This window comes from Amphiura filiformis, chromosome 1 (genome assembly GCF_039555335.1).
Source record: "Amphiura filiformis chromosome 1, Afil_fr2py, whole genome shotgun sequence".
Classification (NCBI taxonomy): Eukaryota; Metazoa; Echinodermata; class Ophiuroidea; order Amphilepidida; family Amphiuridae; genus Amphiura; species Amphiura filiformis.
Genome location: NC_092628.1, coordinates 70,213,639 through 70,241,619, shown reverse-complemented (window position 1 = coordinate 70,241,619; position 27,981 = coordinate 70,213,639). Strand labels below are relative to the sequence as shown.

The 27,981-nt window shown below is 36.2% G+C and overlaps 1 protein-coding gene across 1 annotated transcript; it reads right to left on the bottom strand.

Moving 5' to 3' along the window:
• Positions 1-19,086: 19,086 nt before the first annotated feature.
• LOC140152261 (carbohydrate sulfotransferase 11-like) lies at positions 19,087-27,981 on the bottom strand. Its single transcript, XM_072174569.1, has 4 exons — positions 27,608-27,981; positions 23,890-24,050; positions 22,781-22,842; positions 19,087-20,494 (listed from the first exon to the last, which is right to left on the bottom strand). Exons 2-4 carry the CDS (start codon positions 24,002-24,004, stop codon positions 19,481-19,483), a joined length of 1,191 nt encoding a protein of 396 aa, XP_072030670.1. The 5' UTR covers positions 24,005-24,050; positions 27,608-27,981; the 3' UTR covers positions 19,087-19,480.

Sequence of the window (27,981 nt, the reverse complement as noted above, 5' to 3'; positions counted from 1 at the left end):
CTCGGGACTTGGCTGTGATTTTCTCTAGATCCAGATAGACTCCCTTATCCATCTGGTGTTTCTAGTATCGTCGATAGCTAGGATTTTTGGATTGTCCCAGTTTATGACATGGTTGTCTTTACTGACGTGTTCTGCAATTGAGGATTTCATTTCAATAGACTGCGAGTCCTTTCGTGTCGCTCTGGTACTGGTGAAAATTTGGGCCATCATTTTTTCCGAATTTCTCGAGTTCACTGTGACTACCACCTGGCATATCGGGATCAGTTATACCGTCAAAAAATGGAGCGGCTATGGGCAGCCCGGTTTCCCCGATTATCGCATTAACATTGTCATGGAACACTCCTGGGGGATGCACTTTAAACCCTGGTATACATGTATACTGGACTAAAACTTCACTAGGGCGACACGAAAGGACACGCTCAATGAAATGAAATCCTCAATTGCAGAACACGCCAGTGAAGAAAACCATGTCATAAACCGGGGTCATAAACTGGGACAATCCAAATATTCTAGCTATGGAAGACACTAACATCAGATGGATAAGGGAGTCTATCTGGATCCGGAGAAAATCACAGCCAAAGTCCCGAGGCAAGTATGAACTAGACTTAGCTGTGGTCTAAGACCACGAACACAGCCGTGTTGTGACCCCTTAATGACCTTTGACCCTAAAATATATGAAAATCCCATAGACATTTGCATGTGGCATCACTATGCCATGTTATTTGTGGCAGAAGGGGCATTTTGAAGGTTTTTCGTCTCAGACCGGAAGTGACCCCTTAATGACCTTTGACCCAAAATACAAAAAATACCACATATACACTGGGTAACCATAATTCATATATGAACATACCGTTACTGCCCTTCGTTTTTCTTAGCTAATAAAATTTGTTGAAGGTATTTCGTTTTATACCGAAAGTGAAACCTTAATGACCTTTGACCCCAAATTTAAAAATACCACATATACATTGGGCAACCACAATTTATGTGTGCATATACCGTTGCTGTCCTACGTTTTTCTTAGCTAATAAAAATTTTTGAAGATATTTCGTTCTATACCGGAAGTGACCCCTTAATGACCTTTGACCCCAAATCTGTGTACACCCCATATACACTGGGTAATAACAATGCATGTGTGCAAGTGGCATCACTGTCCTACGTAATTTGTGGAAGAAGATTGCTTTTATAAGTATATCTATTTATACCGGAAGTGACCCCTTAATGACCTTTGACCCCAAATTAAAAAATACCACATATACACTGGGCAACCACAATTTATGTGTGCATATACCGTTACTGTTCTACGTTTTTCTTAGCTAATAAAATTTTTTGAAGATATTTCGTTTTATACCGGAAGTGACCCCTTAATGACCTTTGACCCCAAATCTGTGTACACCCCATAGACACTAGGTAATTACAATACATGTGTGCAAGTGGCGTCACTGTCCTACGTAATTTGTGGGAAAAGATGCATTTTAAAGGTATTTCGTTTTTATACCGGAAGTGACCCCTTAATGACCTTTGACTCCATATAAAAAAATATCACATATACACTGGGTTACTACAACTCATATGTGAACATACCGTTACTGGCCTATGTTTTGTTTAGCTAATAAAATTTGTTGAAGGTATTTCGTTTTATACCGGAAGTGACCCCTTAATGACCTTTGACCCCAAATCTGTGTACACCACATAGACACTGGGTAATATCAATGCATGTGTGCTAGTGGTGTCGCTGTCCTACGTAAGTTGTGGGAGAAGATGCATTTTTAGTTGAAATCACGTTTTTGACCCCTATGACCTCTGCGTGACCTTTAACCCCATGAGTTTCATGTAACATGTAGGGGCACGGTCAATGATCATTGTGACCAAGTTAGGTCAAAATCGATGTAAGCATGTGAGTGCTAGAGCAATGTAAAAATTGACAGAAGAAAGAAGAACTAGACTTAGCTGTGGTCTAAGACCACAAACACAGCCGTGTTGTGATCCCTTAATCACCATTAACCCCAAAATATATGAAAACCCCATAGACATTGGCTAATGTCAATGCACGTGTCTATGTGGCATCACTTTGCTATGCTTTTTGTGGCAGATGGGGCATTTTGAAGGTATATCGTTTTATACCGGAAGTGACCCCTTAATGACCTTTGACCCCAAATATGTGTACACCCCATAGACACTGGGTAATAACAATGCATGTGTGCAAGTGGCGTCATTGTCCTACAGAATCTGTGGAAGAAGATGCATTTTAAAGGTATTTAATTTTATACCGGAAGTGACCCATTAATGAGATTTGACCCCAAATAAAAAATACCACATATACATTGGGTGACTGCAGATCATGTGTGAACATACCGTTACAGTGCCATGTTTTACTTAGCTAATAAAAAATTTTGAATGTATTTCGTTTTATACCGGAAATGACCCCTTAATGACCTTTGACCCCAAATCTGTGTACACCCCATAGACACTGGGTAATAACAATGCATGTGTGCAAGTGGCGTCTCTGTCCCTCATAATTTGTGGAAGAAGATGCATTTTAAAGGTATTAATTTTTATACCGGAAGTGACCCCTTAATGAGCTTTGACCCCAAATAAAAAAAATACCACATATACATTGGGGGACTACAGATCATATATGAACATACCGTTACTGTGCCATGTTTTACTTAGCTAATAAAATTTTTTGAAGGTTTTTCGTTTTATACCGGAAGTGACCCCTTAATGACCTTTGACCCCAAATCTGTGTACACCACATAGACACTGGGTAATAACAATGCATGTGTGCAAGTGGAGTCGCTGTCCTACGTAAATTGTGGGAGAAGATGCATTTTTAGTTGAAATCACGTTTTTGACCCCTGTGACCCCTGCGTGACCTTTGACCCCACGAGTTTCATGTGACATGTAGGGGCATGGTCAATGATCATTGTGACCAAGTTAGGTCAAAATCGATGAAAGTATGTGAGTGCTAGAGCAAATGTAATGGTTGACAGAAGAAGAAAGAAGAAAGAACTAGACTTAGCTGTGGTCCAAGACCACGAACACAGCCGTGTTGTTACCCCTTAATGACCTTTGACCCCAAAATATATGAAAACCCCATAGACATTGGCTAATGTCAATGTATGTGTGCACGTGGCACCACTTTGCCATGTTATTTGTGGCAGAAGGGGCATTTTGAAGGTTTTCGTCTCAGACCGGAAGTGACCCCTTAATGACATTTGACCCCAAATAAAAAAATACCACATATGAATTGGGTAACCACAATTCATGTGTGAACATACTCGTTACTGTCCTATGTTTTCTTAGCAAATAAAAATTTTTGAAGGTTTTTCGTTTTATACCGGAAGTAACCCCTAAATGAACTTTGACCCCAAATATGTGTACACCCCATAGACACTGGGTAATAGCAATGCATGTGTGCAAGTGGCGTCACTGTCCTACATAATCTGTGGAAGAAGATGCATTTTAAAGGTATTTCATTTTATACCGGAAGTGACCCCTTAATGAGATTTGACCCAAAATAAAAAAAATACCACACATACATTGGGTGACTGCAGATCATGTGTCAACATACCGTTACTGTCCCATGTTTTACTTAGCTAATAAAATTTTTTGAAGGTATTTCGTTTTATACCGGAAGTGACCCCTTAATGACCTTTGACCCCAAATCTGTGTACACCCCATATACTCTGGGTGACAACAATGCATGTGTGCAAGTGGTGTCTCTGTCCCACATAATTTGTGGAAGATGCATTTTAAAGGTATTTCTTTTTATACCGGAAGTGACCCTTAATGAGCTTTGACCCCAAATAAAAAAATACCACATATACATTGGGTGACTGCAGATCATATGTGAACATACCGTTACTGTGCTATGTTTTACTTAGCTAATAAAAATGTGTGAAGGTTTTTCGTTTTATACCGGAAGTGACCCCTTAATGACCTTTGACCCCAAATCTGTGTACACCACATAGACACTGGGTAATAACAATGCATGTGTGCAAGTGGGGTCACTGTCCAACGTAAGTTGTGGGAGAAGATGCATTTTTAGTTGAAATCACGTTTTTGACCCCTGTGACCCCTGCATGACCTTTGACCCCACAAGTTTCATGTGACATGTAGGGGCACAGTCAATGATCATTGTGACCAAGTTAGGTCAAAATCGATGTAAGCGTTTGAGTGCTAGAGCAAATGTAATGGTTGACAGAAAGAAAGAAGAAAGAAGAAGAAGAACCTGTAAGAAAAAAAGACACAGCCGTGACTAACGTCACGGCTGTGTAAAAACCTGTAAGAAAAAAGACACAGCCGTGACTAACGTCACGGCTGTGTAACTAGACGTAGCAGTGGGATAAGGCCACGAACACAGCCGTGGTGTGACCCCTTAATGACCTTTGACTCCAAAATCTCAGAACACTCCATAGACATCGGCTAATCTCAATGCACGTTTGCACGTGGCATCACTCTGCTATGTTATTTGTGCCAGAAGAGGCATTTAGAAGGAATTTCGTTTTAGACCGGAAGTGACCCTAAATGACCTTTGATCCCAAATAAAAATACCAGAGATACACTGGATAACCACAATTCATGTGTGAACATACCGTTACTGTCCTATGTTTTGTTTAGCTAATAAAATGTTTTGAAATTATTTCGTTTTATACCGGAAGTGACCCTTTAATGACCTTTGACCCCAAATCTGTGTACACCCCGTAGACACTGGGTAATGACAATGCATGTGTGCAAGTGGCGTCACTGTCCTACGTAATATGTTGGAGAAGATGCATTTTAAAGGTATTTCGTTTTATACCGGAAGTGACCCCTTAATGACCTATCACCCAAATTAAAAAAATACCACATATACACTGGGTAACCACAATTCATGTGTGAACATATCGTTACTGTCCTATGTTTTGTTTAGCTAATAAAAATTTTTGAAGGTATTTCGTTTTATACCGGAAGTGACCCATTAATGACCTTTGACCCCAAATCTGTGTACACCCCATACACACTGTGTAATAATAATGCATGTGTGCAAGTGGCGTCACTGTCCTACATAATCTGTGGAAGAAGATGCATTTTAAAGGTATTTCTTTTAATACCGGAAGTGACCCCTTAATGAGCTTTGACCCCAAATAAAAAAAACACCACATATACATTGGACGACTACAGATCATATGTGAACATACCGTTACTGTGCTATGTTTTACTTGGCTAATAAAATTTTTTGAAGGTTTTTGTTTTTTACCGGAAGTGACCCCTTAATGACCTTTGACCCCAAATCTGTGTACACCAAATAGACACTGGGTAATCACAATGCACGTGTGCAAGTGGCATTACTGTCCTACGTTATATGTGGGAGAAGATGCATTTTGAGCTGAAATTACGTTTATGACCTCTGTGACCCCTGCGTGACCTTTGACCCCACAAGTTTCATGTGACATGTAGGGGCACGGTCAATGATCATTGTGACCAAGTTAGGTCAAAATCGATGTAAGCATGTGAGTGCTAGAGCAAATGTAATGGTTGACAGAAAGAAGAAAGAAACAAGAGCTATATAGAAAGTCATGCGAGACATGACAAACAAGCCGACCTGTTAATGGGTCAAGTTTGAGCAATTTAGAAATTTGACCTTTGACCCCTAAACTTTGACCTTTGGGGTCATAAATATTTTTAACATGTTTAGAATGTCGTAAGAATAATTCCTGTTGAATTTGAGCTCGATTGGACCAATTTCGAAATTTGACCTTTGACCCTATAACTTGACCCTTGGGTCACGGATGGGGTCAACTGCTCTTGCATTGTGCTTAGGATGTCATAAGAAAGATTCCTGGTGAATTTCAGCTTAATCGGAACTTATACATGGATTTTGATTTTTTAAATTTTCGATTGACCTTTTGACCGCCTTTATGACCTTTGACCTCAATGGAAAAAAAAACTTTATGTACACCGACAAAATGCATTGTTCCAATTTTAATTAAAAATTCTATCATGTTTAGTTCTTGAGATAAAAATTCTTGAAGTTATTCAGCTAAAAACAGGAAGTGACCTCTTAATGACATTTGACCCCCAAAATAAAAATACCATGCATACATCAGGGAACATTGATTCATGTATGATTGTTATATTATTCTGGTCTCTTTATCTTTTGAGATAAAAATTTTTTGAACATTTTTGATAATTTTGGTTTTTGACCGGAAGTAACCCTTAATGACCTTTGACCCCAAAACTGTAGGCATCCTAAAGACCCGTCTAGTAGCAATGCATGTGTGCTAATGGCGACACTCTGCTATGTAATTTGTAAAGACAATGATTTTTTGAATATTATTTACAAGTTTTTCAGACTGTAACCGGAAATGACCCCTTAATGACCTTTGACCCCTTATCAATGAACACCCTATATACACCGACCATAGACGAGTCATGTGACCAAACCGTGTCATCATCGCATGTTGTTTGTAGGAGAAGATACATTTTGAAGAAAAATCACATTGTTGACCTCTTTATCTAGGTCAAAGGTCACACGTAGTTCAAAGTCATATGACATGTGCGGGCAATGCCAACGGTCATTCTGACAACGTTTAGTTAAAATACGTCAACCCGTGACTGAGTTATACGTACGAATGTGGTCGACAGAAGGAAGAAAGAAAGAAAGAAAGAAAGAAGAACGCCAAGAAGACAGTACAAGCCGACGTTCGTCGTCGGCTTGTAAGAACATGTAACTAGAGCAACTGTGCCCTTTGCAAGGGCACGAGGTAAGATAGGCGGATGATTGTGACGATCTGATCAAGCAGCAATACTGTGCTGGGTGCTGGATAGTATTGATTTTAATAAGACTGTTTCATTAATTGCCGTTTTAATATACCTTGATCGTGGAAAGCTGGCATTTTGAAAACGTGACCTCTGTATGACCCCCTTAATGACTTTAAATGAATTTTGAAATATTTAAAACATGTAAAGAATGTCATAAGGATCATTGCATTTAAATTTCAGCTCAATTGAAGCATTTTGAAAACTTGACCTTTGACCCCTTTATTGCCCCTTAATGAGCTGAAATGAATTTTAAAATATTTTTAACATGTGTAGAATGTCATTAGGATCATTGCATTTAAATTTCAGCTCAATCAGAGCATTTCCTTTTTTGACCCCTGTGACCCCTTGGATGACCTCTGATGTTAAACAACCCATACCTTTTGTAGCCAGCTACCCAATACTTCTTGTGACTGCGTTTGGTCGAAATCCGATCAAGGATGTGGAAGTAGTAGCAAATTGTGAGAAGAAAGAAGAAAGAAGAAAGAAAGAAAGAAAGAAATGCAAACTAGAGCAACTGTGCCCTTTGCAAGGGCACGAGGTAAGATAGGCGGATGACTGTGACGATCTGATCAAGCAGCAATACTGTTCTGGATAGTATTAATTTTAATAAGACTGTTTCATTAATTGCCGTTTTAATATACCTTGATCGTAGAAAGCTGGCATTTTGAAAACTTGACCTTTGATCTTTGTATGACCCCCTTAATGACCTTAAATGAATTTTAAAATGATTAAAACATGTTAAGAATCTCTTAAGGATCATTGCATTTAAATTTCAGCTCATTGAAGCATTTTGAAAACTTGACCTTTGACCCCTTTATTGCCCCTTAATGACCTTAAATGAATTTTAAAATATTTTCAACATGTTTAGAATGTCATAAGGATCATTGCATTTAAATTTCAGCTCAATCGGAGCATTTGGGAAAACTTGATCTTTGACCCCTTTATGACTCCTTAATGACCTTAAATGAATCTTAAATTGTTTTTAAAATGTTTAGAATGTCATAAGGGTCATTGCATATAAATTTCAGCTCAATTGGAGCATTTTGAAAAACTTGACATTTGACCCCTTTGTTGCCCCTTAATGACCTTAAATGAATTTTAAAATATTTTCAACATGTTTAGAATGTCATCCGGATCATTGCATTTATATTTCAACTTAATCAGAGCATTTTGGAAAACTTGACCTTTGACCCCTTTTGACCCCTTATTGACCTTAAATGAATCTTAAATTGTTTTTAAAATGTTTAGAATGTCATAAGGATCATTGCATATAAATTTCAGCTCAATTTGAGCATTTTGAAAAACTTGACCTTTGACCACTTTATGACCCCTTAATGACCTTTAATAAATTTTAAAATGTTTTAAACATGTTAAGAATGTCATAGGGATCATTGCATTTAAATTTCAGCTCAATCAGAGCATTTTCGGTTAATATGACCTTTTTTGACCCCTGTGACCACTGGATGACCTCTGACCTCTGACAAATCCATAACTTTTGTAGCCAGCTACCCAATACTGCTTGTGACTGAGTTTGGTCGAAATACAATCAAGGATGTGGAAGTAGTACCAAATTGTGAGAAAGAAAGAAGAAAGAAGAAAGAAATGGCAAGAAAGAAATAAGTTAGGCTGCCCGCCTAACTTAAGAAAAAAGACACAGCCGTGACTAACGTCACGGCTGTGTAAGAAGATCCTGTAAGAAAAAAAGACACATCCGTGATGTGTATAAAAGAGAGCCTAATGAACGGCGACGAGGGGCCTTCCAACTGAGCCACGTCTATGACCAATTGAGGGCGTCATCATCGACCCCCTCAAATGAACGAATAAAATGACTCGGACCCCATCAAGTGACCAAAATAAAGTGCACATGTACATGCCGCCGGTATACTTACCAGGAAATCGCTGTCCAAACCCGAGGCCGAAGACCTATATAAACCATTTATATAAATTTAGTATCATTCAGGATACAATTTTATGCAGGTGCATCAACCTACATTATAACCATCAGCTGACCATTGCAACCAGGATCAGCTCCCCAAATTTCATTAATGAAACATCACTCAAGTTACTTTGCATTTGTATTATATTTCGTTATTTCAAAATTTTCGGCTGTCACAAATGACAATTTTGGCTCTTCAAATGAAATTGTTTTTCATTACATGCATGTGAATTTTGTTCCCGAAATGATTGGAGAGTGAATGGGGGTGCCACAACAACCAATTAAAATAACATAAATAAAAAACCTTTTATTAAGAGTTTTCGATTCCCACTCTTGTGTCCTTCGAAACGAGAAACTGCAGCAACCACGGTAATATCAGAGGTATAGACCATTCTTTTCTATTTTCCTTAATGCACTTTCAGGGAGTTCATAACCAAATAATTCAAAATCGAATTTATATCGTTTATACAAATTACGTATGAAATCCACTGGAACACTCTCTAAATAAGTATCTAAAGTATTGTTTTTATAACTGTATGTAGGACTGCTACTCGCTGGATTTAAAAATTGGACTTTATCCTCCAAGTGAGCTAATCGTAATACATATTTCACATCATCATCTAACGTTTCCAATTTTCCTATAACATCATAGTCAACGTTACATGGTGAACATTGGGCAAAAAGTTCTGCCCAATGTATATTTTTATAAAAAATGTCCATTACATTTGCTTCATCGCCAAGATAGTGAACGAAGTCTGAAAATGTAAGATCATAATTGGCCTTAAAATCAAGACTATTGTCCCAATGGTTTGGTCTGTATTTGTGGATGATTTTCTTACCCAGCTTACGTTGCCAATGGTCCGCTCTTTCAAAAGTAGTGTTAGGGTCCAGTTTATTTCTGTAAGCTGAAAGGACCCTAGAAAAGGGATGACGAGCGAACATGAAAGTAAAAGATTCATCTAATATATTTTTAACTTTCTGCGGTTTTAAATCATGCATAAAAGTTAAATGTTTTTTCAATACAGAATTGATCTGCTTTTGAGTAGCTCGACTACCTGGTAGAACAGTTCCAGAAAGTTGTTCAAAAACTAACCTCCAATTGGTGCTTGCAACTTTGGCAACTGAGCAATAAACAAGGCTATGTTGTTGATCGATTATGAATCTTTTGGGTGATTCAACCCCGTATTCCATGTATTTATTCTTTGGTTTGTGACGTTGTGATCTGTACTTTTCACATGCATTTTGTACCGTTGCTTTTCGTTGACGTTGTATCTTCGATTGTGTCTCCATGAAGTGGTCAGTGCCTTCACCAGAATAGCCAGATGGTTCGTCGTCAAAACCAGGATAAATCTGCTGCAGGTTTCGTAGAAAAGAAGCGGGGAAGTCTGCTGGATAATTTAATTCCATATCACCGAGAGTTTCATTATTCTGAAAGTAGAAAATGCAATATTCACATGTACTTCTGCTTTGGGGGTTTACCAGACGCCCGACCAGACGTACTGAGTAAATAACAACATAACAGACCTATATTGCATGTGTCACGCAATTCACGTTATTCTCATCCATGTCTATCAGATTGTCTCAAAACAGTATTGTGCACTTAATAGTCTTTCATAAATTATTATACACATAATATACTGCGCCAAAAAGTGTCCTTACACTTGGACAAAAATCCCAATTTCAAAAAACCATATTTAGCATGTTTAGGTTATTTTTTTAAAAAATAGATGCACTATCTAATCCTGCACATGATGACACCCGATGAAATCCAGTGTGACCTCAAGAAGCAAAGTTTTAAAAGTGACAAAGTGCCCTATTAAAAAATTCACGGAACAAAAGAAAACTGAAACAAAAGAACTGGAAAATAAAATAAAAGTTGTGAAAAGTACAAAGAAGAAAAATGAAATTAAACTCGCTGCTTTAAATAAAGCTTGACTGAAGAAACTGTGCCGTCTCTTTTTGTTGCGCAAGTTGTTGGAATCTTTTCGCCTTGTATATAGGCCAATTTGTCACTTTTAAAACTGGGACCTTCGTCTAATCAAATGCTTGTAACTTCACTTCTTGAGGTCACCTTGGATTCAATGGGGTGTCATAATATATAGTATTAGATAGTGCATCTATTAAACAAATAAGTATGGTATAGTTTTTTCCAATAGTGTAAGGATACTTTTTGGCGCATCATGGATGGCCTACAATCTGACATTGTTAGGAGTCTATACGTTTTGTCTCAGCAGCATTTGGCATAAAGCTACGTGCCATTTGATTTAGTGGTTGAACTCATCTTGTGCGCCAGGGATTCGGAGATAAATATAATACCTAATTGATAATAGCTATATATACACCAGGCACAAAAAGAAACTCGTCAGTTATATTCACCCTTGCTGTTCAATAACTTGATAATTTTGGATTATTCTGAAATATACATTTTGTTAATTTGACCTTGCTTTCTCATTTGACACCCTGTTCGTGAAAAACGAACAAGAATTAACCAAGATATGCGCCTCCAAAGCCTCAAACCCCAAATTCAAAAGTTGCATTTTCAACGATTTTCAATGGGAACGCATCGTGGTATTACACACAAGCACCACGGGTCAATCAATGGGCTATTCCAGAAAATAAGTGCACACCCCCTATAGAGGAGTAAATTTTCAATCAAAGAAATGTCCGGATTTCCAAGTCTGCTTTCTGAAAATGACTGGAATTCCAGTTGCCAATGTCACTTGAAAAAGCTTGGAAATCCAATTAAATGAAGGAAAAATCAAGGAAATGTCCAAAATGAGCTCTCAAATTGAGGATTTCTGATTTCGAACTATTTTTCTGCCGGATTTTTTTACCTTTGGACACTTTAAAAGTCTGGATTTCCAACAGTCACGATTGGACAAAAAGTCCGGATATCCGAACTCCTCTATAGGGGGTGTGCATCTATTTTCTGGAATAGCCCAATAAAGCACACAGTGTAACAGGCACAATTGAATCGTTAAAATTGCAACTTTTCATTTTGGGGTTTGAGAGTTTGGAGGCGCATATCTTGGTCAATTCTTGCTTAATGTTCACGAACAAGGTGTCAAATGAGAAAGAAAAGTCCAATTAACAAAATGTATATTTCAGAATAATCCAAAATTATCAAGTTATTGAACAGCAAGGATGAATATAACTGACGAGTTTCTTTTTGTGCCTGGTGTATATATATTATATACATATTACAACTGGTGCAAAAATAAAGAAAGAGAAACAACACGTACTTACAAAACTTAACAAGCACACGTGCAGACCTATTTAGACAAGTGCTGACCATCGGGATCGGTGTTGCTGATTATTAAAAATTGTAACCGTTGATGTTGACGAATTCACACAAATTTCAAGTATTATGCAACTTTTATGTGTGTAATATTTTATGTGTGTAATATTGACGGCTTGTCAACTTACAGTAGATTAGCACTGGTGCACGTCAGTAGTCTTCAAGTTTGAACCTGATAGAATTTGGCTTGCTTGTGCATTCCGAATGGGCTATTCCAGAAAATATGTGCACACCCCCTATAGAGGAGTAAATTTTCAATCAAAGAAATGTCCGGATTTCCAAGTTTGCTTTCTGAAAATGACTGGATTTCCAGTTGCCAATGTACTGGAAAAAGCTTGGAAATCCAATCAAATGAAGGAAAAATCACGGAAATGTTGAAAACGAGCTCTCATATTGAGGATTTCTGATTTTAAACTATTTTTCTGCCGTATTTTTTTGCCTTTGGGCACTTTAAAAGTCTGGATTTCCAACAGTCACGACTGGACAAAAAGTCCGGATATCCGAACTCCTCTATAGGGGGTGTGCATATATTTTCTGGAATAGCCCAATATGGAAAAACGACTATACAATCTATATATCATAATATTGTTCAAGACAATGGTTGTACAACACAACATTCCTCAGAGTAAAATATCATTATGTTATATCGTTCATCGTTTTTAAACCACATTGTTAAAAACAATAAGGGAAGTATAATAATAATAATAATAATAAAGAAACATTTATGAAGCGCTTAAAACAAAATAAGATCTAACCCATGATGACTAATTGATCAGTATAGAAGTGGACTATTTGTCTTCATGGGTAGAAGTGGACTAATTTATCTGCATGGAGGCTTATTCAGTGATTTGCTCATCCGGAGGATGGTATAAAAAAAATCAAATGGTAAATATATATATTTGAATAAAGTCATGACCTTAAGGTGGCACTACACCCCTTCATAAATTTGTGACTATGTTTGCATTTTTCTCAAAAAAATAATAACACACTGGTAACAAAAGTTATGTATATTATAGGGGCAATGAATCCAGTTACTACACTGCAATTTCAGTGACTCAAGACAAGCGGTACGATATTTATGATAAGAAAAGAGGTACCGCTAGAATGTACCTCATTTCTTAACATACGCTCGTATATAACGTGTCTGAATCACTGAAATTTCATAACTTTTGTTACCAGCAGTGTGTAGTTATTTTTGAGAAAAATGCAAAATTAGTCCCAAAATTTATCAGGGGGTGTAGTACCACCTTAAGGCGAGTGGAATAGCAGGAAGTAGTAGGGAGCAGGAGCCATATTTTGTTCTTCAGGTTTACTCCTTTAATACTAAACATGAAGTAGAAGACAGAAAAAAAAAAATTGGAGTTAACAGGAAGTTGTAGGAGTTAATGTTTGGTTTGTTTTAAAGGTGCGTGTTCCCAATATTGACGGCTTGTTGAATTGTTATGAAACGTTGTTGAAGGTTAGGTCAAGGGTCATCCGAGGTCAAGTGAGTAGAGAGTGTCAGATTAACATGAAACTTGCTGGATGTGATCACGTGTCAAGGTCATATGAGGTCAAGTGAGCATAATTGTTGGTATATCATGAAACTTGATGGATGTGATCACAAATATTTTCAAAGTTATTTCAAGTTCAACTGGATACTGACTTTTGTATTGTCGTCAAACTTAGTAGATGTTGATTTCCATTGAGCTTTTAGTTACAATTCTGAATTATTTATAACACATTTGTAAAAACTTCCTGAAAATTATGAAACTTGATCTGCATTCGTAGCATTGTCTTGTTTAAAAAACAGTTCCTGTTTTTAGTTCAGAACGAACGTGAATGTGGCCTACTTTGTTTCTTTCCTTAACTTCTATGATTATGCATTTAAGCGGAAATCTTATCTCGCTAACGACAAGATTTTGGTAATTATACTTGTCAGGGTCGACCGGCCCTTCCTAATATAAGCATTCGATCTGTAAACGAGAATAATTAATGTAACTTTTGAGGGGATTTGCCTCCAATTGTTAAAATAGTGTTAACAGTGAGGTCATCGGATGTGGGCATGCTTTACGATAATAAGTAATGAATATGCAAATAACAATATGTTTTTACAAAGGTCAAGATCATTATTTTGTTCGGTCGGCTTATCAAAATGTGTATTTGTTTTTTTAATTGTAACTTATTTCTGCAGATCGAGCAGAGGGTGTTAATATAGTTCGATGCAACGGCTGAAACCAGATGGAATCATGTTGCTTGTTGTAACATCAAGTCCAAAGGATTATTTTAGGGAACAACCCAAAAGTTCGATGAAGCCCTATAAACGAAAGTCCTTTCGTTAGTGGGGGAGGGGGTCAGAAAGTCCGATTACGTTTGTAAAAAAGTAGTTAAAACATCGGTCAAAGTTGATCTTTTTTTAAGGATTTAATATATCGTTTTCAAATTTTAGTATTTTCCGAAGTACGATATTGACATTTTACTACAGTGGTATTTTCAAAATGATTTCAAATCAATATGGAGTGCACTGCAGTACTCGCAACCTGCAACGTCATATAAGTTCATTTTTAAAGCAGCTGTCCAAGCAAACACAAAACGGTTTTAAAACGATTTAAACATGTTATATTTTGGGGTTTTGGTTTTGGTAAAAACGTTTTTTATTAAAATAACATTAAAATAACATTAAAATGTCGGGTTATATCAGGGAACTTCGATATCTGGGAATTGTGACGGGAAAAGGTCACGATTCACACAAGTGGTATATTATCTCTACGAACTGAATTGACATAGGTCAGTTTATTTCCCGGCATTTGGTCACATTTAATCAATATGATAAAATATGTTTAATATATTTTATGGTATAAAAACTATTCTATTGTAAATCAGTTATACCAAGTAACTAATGAGGCATATGCAGGTATTAATCATCTTGCAAATGGCCCAGAGTGAGTGGTATATCATCTCAAATTGTGACCTAGGTCCCGATATTTAACCTGACTCGAGCAGTCTCATCCCCTGGTTATATAAAGGTCATGAAAACGTTTTAAAACGTTATGTATAAAAACACACTACAAAACTATTTCTAAAATGGTTTCAACATATTATTGTAAAATATTTTTTAAGAACGTTATGTTAGAATATTTATCAAAAAATGTTTTTAAATGTTTAATATGAAAACGTTTTTTTGCCCTTTATATAACCCGACATTTAAACGTTTTCTGGCAACCTTTTCTAACCTTTGGCGAATGATGTCGAAAACGTTTTGTGTTTGATACCACATTCTTTTTTATTTGAAAATCTAACAAGTCCTATTTTTTCCGTGCCAAAAAAGATAAGGAAGAAAAATATTTTAAAATAGAATGCAATTCGTTTCTTGAATAAACGTGATCAATATCCTAGCATTGTCACACCCCTCCACAACCCCGTGCACCATTATAGCGAAGGCCCCTGTATCCTATATGAATACGGGTTGGAAATTTCGATATTTATTACTTACACAGCCGTTTTCGCCAAACGTTTGACAAACGTTTGTGATCGCTAAATGTTTGTCAAACGTTTGGCGAAAACGGCTATGTACGTTAGAGGGGAGGGGGAGGGGTTAGCCTTCTAACGAAAGGACTTTCGTTTATAGGGCTTCATCGAACTTCTGGGTTGTTCCCTGAATACACAAAGAACTTCCGTGGCAATACACTTCTTGATGTTTGATTCTTGTATTTTTATTATAAAACTCTTGTTGTACAAAAATAAGAAAAATACAAATAAGGCATTTCGGCATTGCACATTCGCCTTCAATTCCTTTTAACGATATTTACATATAAGGCCTAACTATTGTTTAAAATATACAATCAGAAACATTAATATTGCGAGATATCTTGTTGGAAAAGTTGGTTTCACTATCAGATATCAGACAATTTGTGAGGTAAAATAAAAGAAATCGCTATTTCATTCCGGCGCCTTGATCATGAATACATGTATCAGTAGGTTGATCGTCAATGATGTTGATCGACTCAATGTGCTTTGAACATGTCATAGATTCACACGCACGCATCGAGACATATCAGTCATACGCAAGTTCGACTAATATTTCGATCGAATGAATTAAACCTCTGGATCCCGAGATTTGATTAAAAATTGCGGGGTTTTCGCACGTTAATTCTTTACAACCGTGTAAAAATCAGAATTATGAAAAGAAATAAAGACGTCCTTCTCACGATTAAAGTATTACAATATTGCTTTTGAAATGTTGCGTAACAAAACATTTTTATTTTGTGTGGGCAACCAGGATCTGGAAAAACCACATTAGCATCAAAACTGTATAATTCATGATTCGTAACATTTTTATTTTGTGTGGGCAACCAGGACCTGGAAAAACCACATTAGCATCAAAACTGTATAATTCATGATACGTAACATTTTTATTTTGTGTGGGCAACCAGGATCTGGAAAAACCACATTAGCATCAAAACTGTATAATTCATGATACGTAACATTTTTATTTTGTGTGGGCAACCAGGATCTGGAAAAACCACATTAGCATCAAAACTGTATAATTCATGATACGTAACATTTTTATTTTGTGTGGGCAACCAGGATCTGGAAAAACCACATTAGCATCAAAACTGTATAATTCATGATACGTAACATTTTCATTTTGTGTGGGCAACCAGGATCTGGAAAAACCACATTAGCATCAAACTGTATAATTCATGATACGTAACATTTTTATTTTGTGTGGGCAACCAGGATCTGGAAAAACCACATTAGCATCAAAACTGTATAATTCATGATACGTATCATTTTTATTTTGTGTGGGCATCCAGGATCTGGAAACACCACATTAGCATCAAAACTGTATAATTCATGATACGTAACATTTTTATTTTGTGTGGGCAACCAGGATCTGGAAAACCACATTAGCATCAAAACTGTATAATTCATGATACGTAACATTTTTATTTTGTGTGGGCAACCAGGATCTGGAAAACCACATTAGCATCAAAACTGTATAATTCATGATACGTAACATTTTTATTTTGTGTGGGCAACCAGGATCTGGAAAAACCACATTAGCATCAAAACTGTATAATTCATGATACGTAACATTTTTATTTTGTGTGGGCAACCAGGATCTGAAAAACCACATTAGCATCAAAACTGTATAATTCATGATACGTAACATTTTTATTTTGTGTGGGCAACCAGGATCTGGAAAAACCACATTAGCATCAAAACTGTATAATTCATGATACGTAACATTTTTATTTTGTGTGGGCAACCAGGATCTGGAAAAACCACATTAGCATCAAAACTGTATAATTCATGATACGTAACATTTTTATTTTGTGTGGGCAACCAGGATCTGGAAAAACCACATTAGCATCAAAACTGTATAATTCATGATACGTAACATTTTTATTTTGTGTGGGCAACCAGGATCTGGAAAAACCACATTAGCATCAAAACTGTATAATTCATGATACGTAACATTTTCATTTTGTGTGGGCAACCAGGATCTGGAAAAACCACATTAGCATCAAACTGTATAATTCTTGATACGTAACATTTTTATTTTGTGTGGGCAACCAGGATCTGGAAAACCACATTAGCATCAAAACTGTATAATTCATGATACGTAACATTTTTATTTTGTGTGGGCAATCAGGATCTGGAAAACCACATTAGCATCAAAACTGTATAATTCATGATACGTAACATTTTTATTTTGTGTGGGCATCCAGGATCTGGAAACACCACATTAGCATCAAAACTGTATAATTCATGATACGTAACATTTTTATTTTGTGTGGGCAACCAGGATCTGGAAAACCACATTAGCATCAAAACTGTATAATTCATGATACGTAACATTTTTATTTTGTGTGGGCAACCAGGATCTGGAAAACCACATTAGCATCAAAACTGTATAATTCATGATACGTAACATTTTTATTTTGTGTGGGCAACCAGGATCTGGAAAAACCACATTAGCATCAAAACTGTATAATTCATGATACGTAACATTTTTATTTTGTGTGGGCAACCAGGATCTGAAAAACCACATTAGCATCAAAACTGTATAATTCATGATACGTAACATTTTTATTTTGTGTGGGCAACCAGGATCTGGAAAAACCACATTAGCATCAAAACTGTATAATTCATGATACGTAACATTTTTTTATTTTGTGTGGGCAACCAGGATCTGGAAAACCACATTAGCATCAAAACTGTATAATTCATGATACGTAACATTTTTATTTTGTGTGGGCAACCAGGATCTGGAAAACCACATTAGCATCAAACTGTATAATTCATGATACGTAACATTTTTATTTTGTGTGGGCAACCAGGATCTGGAAAACCACATTAGCATCAAAACTGTAGAATTCATGATACGTAACATTTTTATTTTGTGTGGGCAACCAGGATCTGGAAAACCACATTAGCATCAAAACTGTATAATTCATGATACGTAACATTTTTATTTTGTGTGGGCAACCAGGATCTGGAAAACCACATTAGCATCAAAACTGTATAATTCATGATACGTAACATTTTTATTTTGTGTGGGCAACCAGGATCTGGAAAAACCACATTAGCATCAAAACTGTATAATTCATGATACGTAACATTTTTATTTTGTGTGGGCAACCAGGATCTGGAAAAACCACATTAGCATCAAAACTGTATAATTCATGATACGTAACATTTTTATTTTGTGTGGGCAACCAGGATCTGGAAAACCACATTAGCATCAAAACTGTATAATTCATGATACGTAACATTTTTATTTTGTGTGGGCAACCAGGATCTGGAAAACCACATTAGCATCCACATTAGCATCAAAAACCTGTATAATTCATGATACGTAACATTTTTATTTTGTGTGGGCAACCAGGATCTGGAAAAACCACATTAGCATCAAAACTGTATAATTCATGATACGTAACATTTTTATTTTGTGTGGGCAACCAGGATCTGGAAAACCACATTAGCATCAAAACTGTATAATTCATGATACGTAACATTTTTATTTTGTGTGGGCAACCAGGATCTGGAAAAACCACATTAGCATCAAACTGTATAATTCATGATACGTAACATTTTTATTTTGTGTGGGCAACCAGGATCTGGAAAAACCACATTAGCATCAAAGCTGTATAATTCATGATACGTAACATTGTTTCCGATGTTTACACTTATGAGCCTTGGGTAAGAGTAAAATGAAAAGGAGGTGGAAGGGCAAGACTTTTTGGTGTTGGTACACGTTTAAACGCTCTTATAACATTGCTCAGAAAGACAGTATATAATCGTGGATGCGGTCAAAGTTGTTGCGATGAAGATTCAATCAGAAACTTTTAAACAGAAAATGTTTTTTTTGTGGGGACACTCAGGTCAGATCTGAAGAAAATGACATTACATACATGATGTTTTATACTTACTTCACACATTTCTTATAGCCGAATCTATTTCAATTCTTTAATTTTTTGTACAGCGATTGGAGGTAGTTCATATCCAAACATTTCAAAGTCTGACCTATACCGTCGATATAACTTCCATATATATTCAGCAGGGACTTCTTTCAAATATTGTTCCAAAGTGTCATTCTTGAAGCTGAAAGTCGGGCTGCTTGTTTTCTCTGGCCCTGAGAGAGCAACGATACCGTCCAAATGGGCTAATTTTAATATATATTTGGCATCATTTTCGATAGTTTCAAGTTTTCCAATAACATCATACCTTACATTGCACGGAGAACAAGCTTCGTTCATTTCACACCAATGAATATTGTAAAAAAACCGATCTTCTTTGTTATCCCTGTCGCCTAAGAACCGCACAAATTCCGAAAATGTCAAATCGTAGTCCGGGTTTTTATTTTTACGTTTCGATGGTTTCATCTTTCGCCTTGGCCGCGGACGCATATTGTGACGGTATAAGTCTATAATATACTCTCCTAAAGAATTCTGCCAATGGTAAGCTCTTTCGAAAGTTGTATTTGGGTCTAATTTATTTCTATATGACGACAAAACTCGAGAAAACGGGTGTCGAGCGAACATGAAAGTTAAAGAGTCGCCCATTAACGTATATGCTTTATCAGGACTTAAATCTTTTATAAAAGTTAGTTGCGTTCTCAAGGCTCTGTTAATTGTTTTTTGATTTTCGTCTTTGTTCACATCAACAAGTCCCGCTAACTGTTCAAATAAAAGTCTCCAATTTGTACTTGCAATCTTTGCGATTGAACAGTACACCAATTTAGCTCTTTCGTCCACTATGAAACGTTTAGGATGAGGAACGGAGTCATTATTAGAATTTCGTGTTTTGACGTTGAGTTTTTCACAAGCGTATCGCAGTGTCTGCTGACGTTGTCGCTGGATTTCAGCCTGTTGCGTCATAAATTGAACCTCGTCTTCGTCATATTGATGTTGTTGTTGTTGACTGTCACGGATTTTGTTGAAGATTTCAGCGTCAGTCGGAGCATCAATCTGAAGTGCACAAGTTAGACGTGCAAAGAACAGAAAAGAGTGCGTTGGTTGGTGTTTACCAACATAAATGAACATAAACAAACAAAATGTACAAATAAACTGATAAACAACTTGCAGATGAAGACAAGTTTACAATTTGTGATAGGAAAATATATTAGTATTAACTATTGGTGACCAATGTGCATAATATAATGGTTAAGGTGTTTTATGACATGATTTGTGGATAATGGAAGTGAAATTAACAGAAAACTTGTTAACAACACGATGTGGACTACAGAGTAGAGAAATCGTAAATGATTGGAGCATGAAGGAATGTGATTTTTTACACGAAAATATCCCCATCGTATGATTTTGTGCTTGGTTCTATGTAAGAAGCTTTCAAGTAAATCGACTTGTTCTATAGTTGTCAATATTCATTACACAGTAGATTAACAAAATGATGAACTTTAAATAAAAATGATAAAAGTCGCTATATTTTTTAATTTTTTTTTTTTATTTGACATTTGTAATCCGTGATGATAGGTGCACGTATACAGCCTGTCTCAAAAAAAAATTGTGCAAGTGAAAAGCGCCCTCTTTAGCAGTTAGAAAATCCTGTTGTGACATGATGCTTACATCAACGTCAAGGGCACAGTCTTAGCTCTCAAATACCGTTTGTTCTGTTCAATTTGCTCTTTTAAATCTCGAGATATGTTTAGTTAACGACGAAAGGGTAAAATCACAATTGTGCCACTTTTACTAGGGAATAGGGCTGCACATGTAAATCAATGATATCTGATGTTGATGCGTCTAATGCACTTCCCCCTTCGGAGCTCGTGCATTAGACGCATCAACACCAGCGCGCGTGCAATATTATGTCTAATTTCATTAATTTGTCAAATATCATGAACTTGTCAAAGTTCATTAACCTATAACTTTGCAATATTTGTTTGTCTTTCAACATGTCTTGAATAACAAAGAGAACAGTATTTACCATGGTAAAATCATTGACATGCATATATGTATTTAATTTTACAGCAGAATGTGAAATATTCATTTATCATTTAATTTGTCGTAAGTGGAAAAATAGAATCATTATACCTTTATCATGATAAAACACACCAAAATGTTTTTGTATTGTTGTGTAATTGATGCATTCTTTTGATTTCACGAAGGAACTCTGATAAACTTGATGCTATCATTGATTTACATGTACAGCCCTATTCCCTAGTAAAAGTGGCACAATTGTGATTTTACCCTTTCGTTGTTAAGTAAGCATATCTCGAGATTAAAACAAGCAAATTGAACATACTAAATGGCATTAGAGAGCTAAGACTATGCCCTTGACGTTGATGTAAGCATTATGTCACAGTGGCATTTTCTAATTGCCAAAGAGGGCGCTTTTCACTTGCACAATTTTTTTTGAGACAGGCTGTATAGGCCTATATAACGATGTTGGGCTATTCCCGAAAAATGCACATTCCTATGAAAAGCTTTACAGTGCGAATCACAATAAAGTAAACCGTATGAAAAATACCACTAGATTAGAAAGTATAGGTATTTGGTCAAAATGCTCTAGTTGGTAGCTGAATCAACATAATCACAACTGTAAAATCACTGGCGTGAGACTATTAATAAGAAGTCAGTGGCTATTTGTGTAAGCCGTAAATATGCAGTTGCTCAAAGTCAATTAAAATTAAAACAACATGAAAATCACGTGCCCTATTTTCGCTAGCAACGGGCATGAATTTTCATGAATTTGGGAATTTTTGATGGATTGTTCATGCTCACACATGAATATTCATGCCCCTGCCTGCATTTTTTTGTCATGCGTTTAGTCAGAGCCTTGACATGTTCAGGGCATGTTCATGGGTAACTCATGGGCATGAAACGCGGTCAATGCCATATTCTCTCTACTTCCATGCCCATAATATCTTTATTCATGGGTAACTCATGGGCATGAATCATGGTCAATGTCATTGCATAGCAACCAGTAGCGAATTTTGGGAATACCCATGAATTTTGTTTGCCTGGGTAGTCCTCATTAGCTCTTATTACTGCTTACACACCAGTGATTTTACAAGCAGGCGTACCGCACTCTGCTACACAAGGCTAATATATTGCTAATCTAATTATCAATAAGCATACATTACCTTTTAGCAAATAATGAGTGTCATTATACTGTCATATCTAGTCTTTTAATAGCTTTTACTCATTTATTTCATCACAAATAATGGTTCTACCAACCATACATTGACATCAGAGCTCTGCATTGACATGGTTATCATAATAAAATAATAATCTTACCTTTTCAGATGTTGACGAACTGTCTTTCAGACGAGTTTTTCTATCATATTCGTTACCTCCTCCTATTGTGGGAAAATAAGTTATGAAAACAATAAAAGCCTCATTATCAAGCAAAGCTTTCACACCCGGGGGGCACTTCAACTTTGGAGGTGACGCGTATGTAGGGCTGTTAAGACCCCTTTTTCAGCATCGCTGTCACCCAAAGACCCCATATTTTTTACGAACACATGCTCTGTCCCGGCTCTGTCACCCGAAGACCCCTATTTTTCCATTTGATCTGTCACCCAAAGACCCTTACAAGTTCAATTTGAGCAGCAACTTTCATTTATCACTGATTTTGTTACTTATTTTGAAAAAACAATGAAATTTGAAGCCATTTAGAACTAAAAAGTCGATTTTCGAGGTTTCTGTGGCGCTTTTTCGGTTCTCACCCAAAGATTCCATTTCAAATAAAGGTCATGTTCTCTCCCTTTGACACCATATTTTTACATTTTGCTCTCACCGAATGCCAAAAATCATGCTCTCACCCAATGACCCCATATTTTTTACATTTTCTCTCACCGAATGCCCCTTAGTGCGAAAGTGCCAGCCCTACACCTATATCCATTTCAAATTGAAGTGCCCCCCCGGGCTTTCACACAAGGGGGAAGATCATACTGTATAAGTAAGTCATGTAATGAGGCATGAATTTGCTATGGACTATAGGTAAGTGTCCTGGTATGTGGGATTCAACTCAGGTTATTGTATTCCAGCAAAGATGCTTCGTCATTTTAAACATAGACTCTGAATGTGTTTTGACTGAGAAGTGCTCCATGACTCCGCCAGTCTTCCGTCGGACTTTCTTCATGGAAAAAATTAGGGAATTTTGACAGTTACAGGAAATTTCTTGTTTATATTCCTGTTAATTAAATACAAAAATATCTATGAAAACTTTTACGGCGCCGTCATGTTTGGAAAATACATATAATTTACGGGTTGCACGGTTTACGGGCACTGTTCCGTTTCGGATGGAACGTCTAAGCTTCGGTCCAGTTTAATGCACATGCTAATGTTGAGCCTTTATAAAGCCATAACAGCACTTTAAAATACCAAGTTTCTTATTATATTACCTCCAACAAAGTTTTGTGGAGCGTTGTAGAACATAAATAGCAGAACGAGAATGAGTATGGCTACCACTATTACCGGTATTTTCCTTCCTCTGCACCACCGTGCCGGTACCTCCATGATAGTTGCTGCCGATGGTGTACCTCAATATTGTCATCTGTCTATTCTGTGATGGTAGCAATGGAATAATAATGAGTGTGATACAATTACTAGATATCGATATCAATTATATATAATTGAAATTCAAGTTAGAGGCAGAAATTCACTGACTTCACATTCAACCATTTGTTCAGTTACATTCTAGCCTATATACATCCGGAAGAGAAAGTCACCAACTCGGATACCATCCAAGTTGCTCGTGATTCATGCAAATACTCGTTCTCAGAAGATGAAGCTAGCCTGTGCCAACCTGAAACCCTTACCAGTTACCACAGGAAGTAGTAACTGCCCCATCCATTGCTGTCTTCCTACACCTTTTCCGGTATTGGCAAATTCAACCTACATCATCGCCTCTAATTGGATGAAGACTTTGTACTACAAGATTCAATTCCATCTATATTACAGTCATACAGGTTACCACTTTCTTACGCGCAATAAGGCGCGGTAAGTTTTATGATTCATGAAGATCTAACAGTAAATTTATACAGTTCAACCCAATTGTAAGTGACAAGGGTGTTCATGGCAACTCTGAATTGAATGACAATATTAGTTAATGTATTAATTACTATCTTGTTTTACCAATATCAATAAATGTCCGATCAAAGTTCATTTCGAAATGGTAATCAAACATTACCTACAGATTGGTATATTTGAACAACAAATGCGCAATTTGATTTTTGAAATTGAACTAATATGCATTGTCCCAATTACATTATGATTTATGAACCTCTGTTAACTCGGACACAACGGAGTTGTAATAATGATCTATGAATTCCAACTCGGCCTGTTCAGTGAACCATTGTTGCATTCAAAATCTTATCAATTTAATTAATTCAATTGCAATTAAAATTCTGATTAATTGAGCATTTTAGAGATATTGTTTACATAGGCTGCGGAAGTACGGAAGAATCGAAGGGCCATCCTGCTTGACGACAACGAGATACTGTGATATTTTATATTGGCAAGTATAGACGTAGACTGTACTATATTTGTGTTATCGACATGGTCAGATGATTATCTCATCATACTAATAATTGGCCTATGTTTTATAGGACTACTGGTCAAGATATAAAAAATAAGTAAACGACACATTTAGCCCTATTCCGCTTGCCACCGTTATCACACCATGTGACTTCTAACAACAACGCACCGGCCCGGGGGTACCGGTAGCATGACAACAGCGCTCTATTATCATGATTATACACCTGGGTGGAGTGGAACAAGCGAGATAAAGTGTCTTATCCAAGGTCACAAGTTGCACACTGGCCCTCATATATGGTTCGAAACAACAACCTTGCGATCAGTGAGTCGAACGTCCTAACCGTTCGGTTATCGCATTGAAATCGCAATGCTCCTACGCTTCAAATCATTGGGCTATCGTACCGTGTTCCTAATGTCATGTGATCAAGCAAAATCAGTCTGAAGTCGGTCATATTCGATTTTCAGTTTCTTATAATTGGATCGTAACAAGCATTTGCAAAGCTATATTTTGCAGCAAACCCTAATGAAATTGAACAACTAGTTCAAAAGATATGAACTGTTATAGTGTTTTCAAAACAATAGCAAAGAAAATTAAATATTTCCTTTGTTTTTTAGTGATAGTGGGATTGTTTTTTGCTCTCGTAGTGTGGAAGTTTCAGCCCCCCAAGTCAAATGGTGCGTCCCTAAAGAGAACATAATTCTACCCGTATACTATTATTACCCGTGTATTGAAATCATATTAAGTTCCCACTCGTATAATTTTATTAGTACAATGTATGTTGTTATGCCACAGTACCTGCACAATAAGTTTGCCACACTGTGCATGCAAGCACAAGAGTGAATTGAAAAGCGCGCGCATCAAATTTTGGAAACTAACATGTCAAAACATGAATTTCCTCAGTTTGTCCGCCTGAAAAGATCAAAGGCCTTAACCCTGGAATTATGGAAACCTTTGGGCCTCATAACTGCTAAATTGTTGGTCTAATAAAATATAAAGTATATTAGAGTATAATGCCTATACTTAGAATGGTAAAGACTTGATGAACCCATAAGGTCAAATTTGGAGAAAATCCCCCAAAACGGGGTTTTTGACTCACATTTTTTCGGGAAACGTAACAAAAACCGTTCTTGAGTAAATTTTTTCAATTAATTTATAAAAACTAGATAAAAATATCTAGGACCTGTTTTTTAGTTTTTTTTTTAAATTTGACCAAATTTCCACCAAAAATGGTTAAAAAGCCAAATTTTGCTCAAAAATCATAAAAAGACAGATTTTCGCCCAAATTTCAAATATGTTTGGTGGAGTTGATCAAAATAAAATAAATAAATACAGAAATAAATACAGAAATAAATAAATAAATAAATAAATAAATAAATAAATAAATAAATAAATAAATAAATAAATAAATAAATGAAAAAAAACCGGCCCTCTATATTTATATCTACTTTAAAAAAATAATACAAACTTTTTTTTTACTCAAGATTTTTTTTGTTACGTTTTCCCGAAAAAGTTAAAAAACCAGAATAAAAAAAGTTAAAACCCCATGAAAAACACCATAGAATATGTAAATTTCAATATTGCTTGAGCAATCTAAAATAAAACAACAACAACAACAACAACAACAACAACAACAACAACAACAACAACAACAACAAACCAAGAAATAAAACCTTAATGAAAGTGTGCAAAGGAGATCCAAAATATTTGTCCTTTTTCACTCAAAAAAGTAACAACAAATTTGGCCAAAAACAGATTTTTTTTCTAAGAATTTCCATGGTAAACATTAACCAACTTAACTGTAAGACGACTTGTTATGTTAACGCTTTTAATTGCATACCAAATTTGCTTAAGTAGCACTTGTTTTCGGTTCTGAGCATTTCAGTTTTGGATCATGACCCTGTTTGCCGTGCCCAAAATTATGCAATTTAATAATATTTAGTATACACTGCATTAATAGTATTTATGGCTAAAACTGGAATGGCTTATATTATCATCTCACTCGCCTTATATACCATGGTTATATGAACAGCCATTTCTCTACAACTTCTTCAGGTTTACTTTAACGGAGTACATTAATATGGTACCACCATTAATATCTCCATGGTACCACCAAACGTTCTCATGTAATCATGGTACCACCAAACTTCTCATGTATCATACAAGAAAATGTAAGTAGTGGTAAGTGAAAACCTGTACTATTTAAGTATTTTATATAGATAGGGTATCTCGAGCTACTGGTGATGGTGCACGTAATCAATAATCAATTTGCAACATGGCACTTGCACCTCTTCCTGTTTATCAATTAAAATAATAACTCTAAACGTGTCAGAAATAAAGTTGTATTCCAGCTACTTAACCTACTTTACGATTTGGAAACCGGCATGGAATCACACGTACAGTACCTGATAGTCTATGTGAAATTACTATAGCATAGGCCTACTTTTACAATCTGAATTTACTGCATTTCAGAATTATTAGTATTACCACCACGAAGTGTTATCAATACTATTATTAATACTAGTTATTATATATTTTGCTGTCTACTGTATATTGTAAATAATAAAATCAGAACTTCAACTTACCTTTACCTGTATAGCATCATTCACACGCCATAGCCTACATTACCAAAAGAAATCGAGTTGTGATTGAACATATTTCTTTTTTGTTGTTAGATCGATCACGAACGGAAAGTGCTCAAAGTTTTTTTCTGGATCAGATTTTCATTTACTCGGCTGTATTCGCTGTATCCGTAAGTTATCGGTATTTATTGTTTGTAACAAACCCAAAACTGCAACTAAGTTGATATATACTATACACTGCAAACTTACGCTCCATTGCCAATTTACAGTTTTACACAATGCTTGAATGCTATGGTGTTGCTTTAGTTGGCACACCGTACTGGCAACATTAAGTTACGACAAAAATAGGAAAATAAATCAATGAACCATGCATAATG

Bases quoted from the DNA above. Each gene is read 5' to 3' on its own strand.
- LOC140152261 (XM_072174569.1), bottom strand. From the start codon at position 24,004: ATGGAGGTACCGGCACGGTGGTGCAGAGGAAGGAAAATACCGGTAATA. The intron at 22,843-23,889 runs GTAATATAATAA...TTCCCACAATAG, and splicing joins TCCACAAAACTTTGTTGGAG to GAGGAGGTAACGAATATGAT. The intron at 20,495-22,780 runs GTAAGATTATTA...TGTGCACTTCAG, and splicing joins GTTCGTCAACATCTGAAAAG to ATTGATGCTCCGACTGACGC.